The 10051-nt window shown below is 38.2% G+C and overlaps 1 protein-coding gene across 1 annotated transcript; it reads left to right on the plus strand.

The window, feature by feature from the left end:
• The first annotated feature begins 3019 nt into the window (after positions 1-3019).
• Positions 3020-3639, plus strand: LOC107800401 (small ribosomal subunit protein eS19x-like). The gene has a single exon (XM_075236790.1). The coding sequence runs from the start codon at positions 3135-3137 to the stop codon at positions 3564-3566; it is 432 nt and encodes a 143-aa protein (XP_075092891.1). The 5' UTR covers positions 3020-3134; the 3' UTR covers positions 3567-3639.
• Positions 3640-10051: the final 6412 nt, after the last annotated feature.

A 10051-nucleotide genomic window follows, 5' to 3' on the forward strand; every position in this document is an offset into this window, starting at 1 on the left:
TGCCTGTCGTAAAGATAAGATGCCTTTACGTGTCTGCATTTGCATGACATTAGGGTCATGAAGACCAATATGTTCCTCCTATGATTGGCAGTGAACCTGGAATTTAATGCAGACTGTGCTTATATGCACTACAGAAGAAACCTGGAACCTAGAAGACACTGTAAAAGAGTTCTAAAACGTGGACACTGAAAGTATCTTTCAATGACCAAATGCCCATTTTCATTTTTTTATAATCTAGCTAAGCATACACAGTTAACTGATCATAGTTTTACACTTTGACAAGTGAAGGAACATGTTAAAGAATTAAGTGGTGTAAATATTTATGTGATATTTGAGTGTTACGTAGCAATCCGGACACCACCTAATTAGCCATACGTACCTGAAGAATGGGCTGTGAACCAATGTTTTCTCACTTATATAAGTAAAAATTGGAAAGCTAAAGATGTAATAGTGGTCATTTCATCCTCTTCTTTTCACTTCTATCTAACTTTAAGATTGACCGAAGTTTCAAGTGTTCTAATTGTTTGACATAAAAGAAACTCTTAGTGATTTCAGATTGGAAAGAGTGGACACCACTCTATTCCCAATCTGAAAGCACTCCATTGTCTTCATCTTTTTTTTTTTTTCCGATAAAATTTCTTGTGTTGAATGTCACGAGAACTAGTTGCTTGAAAAACTTATCTGAAAAAGAGAAATAGCTGATTCAAAGGTGCTTGTTAATTATCTTTGGATAAGAAGGCTTGTTACGAATTAAGTTGTAAGATATTAAGATGAATATGGACTAGGAAAAAGACCAAAAATGTTGGGAGGAATAAAACAACAAAAACTTTAACTAAGTAGATATAAATACCGGAAATATCTTAGTTACAACTTACAAGATAAGTTCAGAAATGACCAACCAAAACTAGTTTGATAGACACACTTTTGATAGAAAGTTGAAAGGATGGAGTAGATGGCAAACTGGATGAGGGATCAAATGAATATGGGGCAAGAGCGCAGTGTACTGACAAGGGGGAGGTTGAGCATGATGAATTTTTGTGGTGGTTGATATGGGAAGTTGTGTGAAACAGTAGTCTTCAGATTAGCATGATCATTGTTTCGAAGAGGCCTTGCTTTGCAGCACATCTCCAAAATTGAAAAATAGAAAAGGATCTGGACGGCGTAGGGGCTGAGGGTGTAGGAGTGAGTGGGCTTTCATCATTGCTAAAAAAGAGGGTGAATTGGCAGGAGAAGGAAAAAAAAAGGTCTTCAAGTGAAAACACAATCTTTTGAGAAAGGATTAGGCCTTATCTCCAGAATTCTTTCAAACACTTGGAAAGAAAAACAATTACCAAAGATTTTTGTGCCTACCGTATATTACCATATTCCTCTTGTTTTTTCGAATTTGGGAAACAAAATGTATATGAATGGTTTCTATGTACAATCTAATCTGTAATTTACTAATAGTAGAAAGCAAATCTAAGCTAAATGATCAAAAATGTGCTGTAGAAATATAGTAATAAGAGTAATAATAATAAAGTTTCTTAGGTGCATCGTTGTATGCCATGAGTAGACAAGAACCAGAGTTTTGATGTGGTTGCACGATGACGCTAAAAGAGACAACCCAACTGAAACATTCTAACAATCAACTATACCTCAGTCCTTCGCATAGTTGGGGCCAATAATAGGAATCCTTTGTAATCTTTCTCTTTGTGGATTCTCTACTTATTGGTATACCATTTTGTAAAAGAAACAACTGTACAGTCTAGTAGTTAATTTAATACTGTGTAGTTAGTTAGTTAGTGAATAGTATAAATAGAAGTTAGCTATGTGTACAGTAGCTGAGAGAATAAGTTGGAACGGTTTTTCTTCCAATACAGAGAATAAAGCTCTCATTTCTTCTTCACCGACTTTCTTCTTCTTCTTCCGCCATGGCTGCGTAGCTCAACATGGTATCAGAGCCTCAAGGCTAGATCGAGTAACTCAGCAGCTTCAGGAGAGGAAGATCGCTGGTTAATAGCTTCCTTTCTCTGTTCCTTTCAATTTTTCAGCAATTTCCTTGAAGTTAGGGTTCGCTTGATTAGTGTCGATTTCTGTTGAATTTGAGTCATTTGCGAACTAAATCATCTCATTTATGGGAGAGCAATACGATCTATACTGTCTACAATGGCAATCGATGATGGAATCTCGACTTCAACTCCTCCTATGGCGACTGCAACTCAGGCTCAAGCACTACTTCCTCCAGATCTGGTACATCATAATCATCCTCTGTATATTCATCCTTCAGATACTCAAGGATCTGTTCTTATCTCAATTCAACTTCAAGGTTCTGAAAATTACTTAATTTGGGGTCGGTCAATGAAGATTGTTTTACATGGTAAAAACAAACTAGGTTTTGTTTTAGGAACCTGTAGAAGAGAAATGTATGAATCTACCTTACATGAACTTTGGGACAGATGCAACGCTATTGTTCTAGCTTGGATAATGAACTCAGTATCTCCTAGTTTAATTAGTATTGTGATTTATGCATCTGATGCTCATAAGGTGTGGGAAGATCTCAAAGAGAGGTTTGATAAAGTGAATGCCTCTAGAGCTTGTTATTTACATAAAGAGATTGCTGCATTAACTCAAGGCATATCTTCTATATCTGTGTATTTTTCGAAACTTAGGGAATTGTTGGATGAGTATGAAACTCTAGCCCCTCCTCCTTCGTGTGAATGTCCAGAGTCTGTCAACATTATCAATTGCAAAAGCTATATAAGTTCTTAACATGACTGAATGATTCCTATGAGAATGCCAAGGATCAGATTCTTATGACAAGGCCTTTACCAAACATAAACCAAGCATATGCTAGGCGTAATAGTTTCCTGGCCACTTAAACTTGTAGGGCTTTTGAAAGTCGATACACGAACTTTGAATATTTCCATTTGAACACTCCAACTTGACAAAATGAGTACTAATAAAAACATTCATCAGAGCGTGTATATCAATTGCGCTGACATGTACAACACATCATGCTAAGCTATTTATTATTTGCCATGTATTATTTGTGGGTCCCATTTTTAAATACAAAATCAGAAAAAAAAAGTTACAAATACAAAAAAGGAACGTGAAGAGAGATCTGCATCGGCGCCACAACAGCAGCAGAAGTGACGATGGAGGCAGCGAAAACCGTGAAAGATGTTTCCCCTCACGAATTTGTGAAGGCTGATGCCGCTCACCTCAAGCGTTCCGGCAAGATGGAGCTTCCCGAGTGGACTGATCTCGTCAAGACTGGTAAACTCAAAGAGCTTGCTCCATATGACCCTGATTGGTACTATATTAGAGTTGCTTCTATGGCATGGAAGATCTATTTGAGGGGTGGTATTGGTGTTGGTGGATTCCGAAGAATCTATGGTGGTAACCAGAGGAATGGCAACCGCCCTCGTCATTTTTGTAAGAGCAGTGGTTCAGTTGCACGCAACATACTTCAGCAATTGCAGAACATGAACATCGTTGACTTTGATCCTAAGGGTGGAAGGAGAATCACATCCAATGGCAAACGTGATCTTAACCAAGTTGCTGGAAGAATTGCTGTTGCTCTTTAAGAGATGAATTCAGGCAATTTTATGAATACATGCTAGGAAGACCGAAAGAATTGGAAGGGGAGGGGAAAAGTCTTTTTTTTTTCTTATTTATTTATATTTTATTCTAATTCTAATTTTTTTAGTAAAAACAATACTATTCACGCGCCTTGACAGCATGATTTGCACACAGTTTAGCCATGTCAGCTGCAGTGCTTCCACATAGGCATGGTCAACGGTCAAAAGTATTTATTAGTATCCATTTTGTCAAGGAGTGTTCAAATGGGAAAATCCAAAGTTCGTGTATCGGCTTTCAAAAGCCCTACAAGTTTAAGTGGCCAGGAAGCCATTACGCCCATATGTTATGATAGTAAATGTAGAAAGCCAAAGGAGAAGTGGCAGTGGTGGACTTAATGCTAGCATCAGTGTTGATGGCAATGATGCAACTGCACTACTAAGCAACAGAGGAAATAACAATGGCAACAATTCTGGTGGTGGTAACATCAATTACAAAGTCAAGACAGCCTACAGTTCTGGAATGTCTGCACTTCAATGTGACTACTACAAGTTTAAGGGTCACACAAGGGACAACTGCTACAAGCTGCATGGTTATCCAGCTGATTTCAAATACAGGAAGATTGGAGGCACTCCAAACACTTATGCTAACATTGTGTGTGGTGTAGAAAATCAGGGATTTGAAGCTCAAGGATCATCTCAACAAACAGCACCATCAGCTCCAGTTCAGTTCTTCACTTCAGAACAATACAATCAGATTCTGCAAATGCTAAGCAAGGAAAAGAAGGAGAACCTGTGGCTAATGCAGCTCAAGTGGGAACAATAGGTATTCCTACTGCTCTAATGTCTAGTCTAGGAAGCCATAACTGAATAGTAGACACAGGGGCTACAAATCACATGGTACATCAGTTAGGCTTGCTTCACAAATTCAAAGAACTGTCTCTAATGGGTAAAAATAAGGTACATCTACCTACTGGAGAGCAAGTGACTATCACTAAGACAGGTTCAGTTCTTCACTTCAGAACAATACAATCAGATTCTGCAAATGCTAAGCAAGGAAAAGAAGGAGAACCTGTGGCTAATGCAGCTCAAGTGGGAACAATAGGTATTCCTACTGCTCTAATGTCTAGTCTAGGAAGCCATAACTGAATAGTAGACACAGGGGCTACAAATCACATGGTACATCAGTTAGGCTTGCTTCACAAATTCAAAGAACTGTCTCTAATGGGTAAAAATAAGGTACATCTACCTACTGGAGAGCAAGTGACTATCACTAAGACAGGAGAATCTCATATACTTCAGGACAAAACAATTGGAGAAGTCTTATATATACCTGAATTCAAACACAATCTATCATCAGTATCAAAGATCACCAAGGAATTACAATGCTGTGCAATATTCTTTCCTGACTTCTGTGTGTTTCAGGAACTCTCAAGTGGGAAGGTGATAGGGATTGGTAGAGAAGAGGATGGCTTGTACATTCTGAGGAACAAAGGAGACTTACAACAACTCTCTAAAAATAAGGATCTCACCATTCAATCATCTGTAAATACCATTTCAAGTTCAATAAGTGAAGCTAGTACCAATAATAGAACTAAGACTGTTGATTTGTCTCTTTGGCATAGAAGACTAGGACATGCTCCGTTAAGAGTGTTGAGGAATATTGAAAGCTTGTGTAACTCTCCACTGAATAATCACATGTGTTCTGTATGTCCTATTGCTAATCAGGCAAGACTACCTTTCAGTCTTAGTACTACATGTTCTGCTAAGTCTTTTGATCTTGTACATGCTGATGTATGGGGCCCTTATAAGGTTTTCACACATGATAGTAGGAGATATTTCTTGACTCTAGTAGATAATATTTCTAGATATACATGGCTCTTCCTAATGCCTACTAAGGCAGAGTCTGTTGTAGTGCTAAAGGACTTCCTCATATACGTCAGAACTCGATTTGAATGTGCAGTGAAATGTCTCAGAACAGACAATGGTACATAATTTTTCAATGATCAGGTGAATACTTTGCTTAAGGAGTGTGGGACTGTACATCAAAGTTCTTGTATATATACACCACAAAGAAATAGTTTTGTAGAGAGGAGACATAGATATATCCTAGACATGGCAGGAGCACTAATATTTCAAGCCTTTGTACCCTTAAATTTTTGGGGAGAGTGTGTCACCACAACAGTATACCTGCTGAACAGATTGCCTACTGTGTTGTTGAAAGGTAAGTCACCTTTCCCGAAATTGTTCAACAAGGCTCCTTACTTACAACATCTCAGAGTATTTGATAACCTGTGCTATGTTACCAATGTCAAGAAGGGTGATAAGTTCAGTCCAAGGGCAATTCCAGCAGTCCACCTTGGATACTCCACAACTCAGAAAGGGTATTATCTCTATGACAGAGCCTCCAAGGTGTTCTTTGTAAGCAGAGACACAGTCTTTCAAGAAGACATCATCCCCTTCAAGCACAAAAACAATGGTCTTTCTCCTATATTCCCTGTGGTGCAACTGGTTGAACTTGATCCTCCTGAGTCTTCTACTGTATCTGCTCCATTACATTCTCCTCCAAATTTTACTTCTGATGATGCTACTCAGTCTCTTCCATCATTTTCTGCAAGGGATCCCTCTCCTCAGCCAGTACAACCTAGAAGATCCTCCAGGGAATCAAGGCCTCCTGTATGGCTGGGAGATTATATTGTTCCACAGAGATCCTCCTCTTGCACATATCCACTGTCAAACTATGTGACATATGACCATCTCACTCCTGCCTACAGGGCTTCTCTAGTTGCTTATTCAGCAATTATAGAGCCCAAGACCTATGCTGAAGCCAGTTCTGATCCATTATGGGTGGATGCCATGAAGTCTGAAATTTCAGCTCTTGAGAGCAATCACACCTGGACAATTGTAGATCTTCCTCCTGACAAAGTTCCTATAGGGTGCAAGTGGGTATTCAAGGTCAAGTAGAAGTTCACAAGAGAAGTGGAAAGATATAAAGCTAGGCTGGTTGCCAAAGGCTATAGCCAGCAAGAAGGGTTGGACTACACTGAAACATTCTCCCCAGTAGCTAAGATGGTCACAGTCAGGTCTATAGTGTCTCTTGCTGCTGCTTCTCATTGGTCTGTGTTTCAGATGGATGTTCATAATGATTTTTTGCAGGGAGATCTATCTGAAGAAGTCTACATGCACATTCCTGATGGCTTTTCAAGCCAGGGGGAGTGTCAGAAGGTGTGCATGTTGAATAAGTCCTTATATGGACTTAAACAGGCCCCTAGACAGTGGAACTTAAAGCTGACAGAAGCTTTAACAGATTTAGGATTTGTACAGTCACACTATGACTATTCCTTGTTCACACACAAGAAGGGAGCAAATTTGGTAATTGTTCTTGTTTATGTTGATGATCTGCTTGTGACTGGCCATAATCTAAACTTGATTGAGAAGGCTAGAAGGGACTTGCAGAACAAGTTTAAGATGAGACTTAGGAGAATTGAAGTATTTCCTTGGCCTAGAATTTTCAAGATCAGAGAAAGGCATCCATATGTGTCAGAGGAAATATGCACTTGAGCTGCTATCTGAGTCTGGTCTATCAGGAGGATAACCAGCACTCACTCCACTGGAATTTAATCACAAGCTTACTTCCATAGAGTTTGATAAGTTGTTCAACAAGGAGGGCTTGGCTGATGACATGTTGCTTGAAGACAGAAGTAAATATCAAAGATTAGTAGGAAGACTGTTGTATTTGACCATGACTAGGCCTGACATAACATTTGTGGTACATGTTCTGAGTCGGTTTATGCATGCTCCCAAGCAGTCCCATCTAGATGCTGGCAGTCAAAAGCTGGTTGCCTTCTGTGATTCAGATTGGAAAGCTTGCGTAGAGACAAGAAAATTAGTTACAGGTTATGTTGTGAAGTTTGGAGATGCCTTAATCTCCTGGAAATCAAAGAAGCAAGGAACAGTTTCACGAAGCTCAGCTGAAGCAGAATTCAGAAGTATGGCCACTACTGTTGCAGAAATAAAGTGGTTGGTTGGATTATTTGAAGGATTGGGAGTATCAGTTGAGCTTCCAGTTCAACTTCACTGTGATAGCAAAGCTGCAATTCAAATTGCAGCTCATCCTATTTTTCACGAAAGAACCAAACACATAGATATAGATTGTCATTTTGTAAGGAAAAAGATTCAAGAAGGGATGATTCAAACTTAGCATGTTGGTACAAGAGAGCAACTGGCAGATATCTTCACCAAAGGTCTGTGCAGTCCACAACATGATTACTTACTCTGCAAGCTGGGAATGAAGAATCTATTTTCATCCCTCAGCTTGAGGGGGAGTGTAGAAGAAACAACTGTACAGTCTAGTATTTAATATAATACTGTGTAGTTAGTTAGTTAGTGAATAGTATAAATAGAAGTTAGTTATGTGTACAGTAGCTGAGAGAATCAGTTGGAACAGTTTTTCTTCCAATACAGAGAATGAAGCTCTCATTTCTTCTTCACCGACTTTCTTCTTCTTCTTCTTCTGCCATGGTTGCCTAGCTCAACACATTTGTATACAAGATTTTTCTTCCCATCTTCAATAAAATTATTTTACCCAAAAAAAAAAAGGAACAAGAAAAAGATTCCTCCCCAATCGTTCTGCTCTATCCGCACTTAACAGGCAGTAGCGGAGACACCCTCCCTTCAAGTAATGTCAATTGACGCTACTTCATTGGAAAAATTCACAAATATATATATGTAAAATAATATAAAGTCGACATCAATTTGGAACAAGCATTAAAGCCATAGAGTCTCTACAGCTCGCGTACATGCTGAGTTGCGGTAATACGACGACACCGTTTGCGCAGAATCCTACATATATACACCACTGTTAACAGGAGCAGTGATTTCATTAAATTACAACATTGGATTTGGTGTGCACTGTGCACTAAGTTCCTATGGTTAATTGTTATGAACATGAGTGTACTTTGCTTTCTCCCTTTCGTGGTGCATACTTGTTTTGTGCATATAACCAGATTAAGTAATGTGAGTGATTGGGTAGTGTCTATTTTTGAACTTTAATATTGCACCACTACTTGTTCACCACATTGGAATTTAATTGGCTGACCCGGCATATTTATCATTAGTATTTATCTAATGAAAGCTCGTGCAAATTCTGTTATAGGTTCTTAGTAGCATCAGCTGCATTAATGTAAATTAAGAGTCAATATGCGCTCTTATCAATAAAAAAGATTCATTATCCACACTTACGTCGTTTACTTTATAGCTATATATGTTGGAGACGGTATGTTAATACTGTCATGAATTCTTAAAAATACGAAATTACAGCTTATATGATTCCTTGTTGGACAGAGTTACCCAGTAACTATGTTAGTAGGAGGCTGCGGGTAGATAGAAGTGCTTACAAGCTAGCTCGAACACCACCAATTGTAAAAAAACACCAAATTACAGCTTATATCGATGAAAGAAACTGATTATCAGAATCCTTGAAATGGCTGTTTTAATTTGCACCTTATATAATTCAAACAGTCACTGCTTGATACTATTGCTTAAAATCTGTTTTAGTTGTATATTTCCAATATTTGGAGATTATTGCCAATTCTTTACGACCCTCTGGTGAAATGCTGTGAGAAGGCCACTTTAACTCTTTAGTTCTTTTCCGTTATATATTATACTCTTATTCTAACTCTTTATGAGTATTAATATGATGACTATATTGACAGCATTTGCATGATGATGAGTGGGGCAGGCCACGCACAAAGTTTGTGCCATAGTGGAAGTTCGAGTTCTTTAATAATTTTGGAAGAAAGTACAGTTACATTCTTCCTCCCCACCTTGTTGATTTCGGATTCAAAATAATTTTGACTTCTTCTTTGGATTCAACTCTTGGTTGTTGTACAACATGGATGTCACAATTGTATTCATGTTAAGTTCTTAATGAAGTTTGGCTTGATGTTCAATTCTCAGACGCATGTTTGTTGCCTCTTTTTATCTGTTGTCTGTGGGGGCTGCATCAGTTGTCTCAGATCATGGTAGCAGGCACATTTGATATTTGGTTGAAGCAAATTGGCGTCTTCGGCTTTAACTTTTATATACTGACTGGTCTAATAATTTTTTTTATAATATCAGGTTGCCTAAAAGATAACTACAGGTGTAACTTGCTATAACCGGTTAAATTACACTAATTATTACAAATGAACGTACACCAGTAAAATAAAAGTTATTTGCACAGCCAATATATATAATTTAAATCTTTTTCTATTTTGTCATGAGGGTTTGGATGAGGAATGGATTTTTATTTTAGTTGGCTCTTAAGACTTGTGCAATGTACATTCTTGCGAAAATAACTCTCTTCATGTAAAAGCTACCTTAACTAACTAACGTACTTCACGGCCGAAACAAAATCATACCACCTCACAAATAACACATTTCTTTGTGGTTACCTTAAAATTTGGCCACGAAACTTAGTCTGTTCGATTATATCATTAAATAGTACTACACAC

The sequence above is a fragment of the Nicotiana tabacum genome, chromosome 18 (assembly GCF_000715075.1).
Source record: "Nicotiana tabacum cultivar K326 chromosome 18, ASM71507v2, whole genome shotgun sequence".
Lineage (NCBI taxonomy): Eukaryota > Viridiplantae > Streptophyta > Magnoliopsida > Solanales > Solanaceae > Nicotiana > Nicotiana tabacum.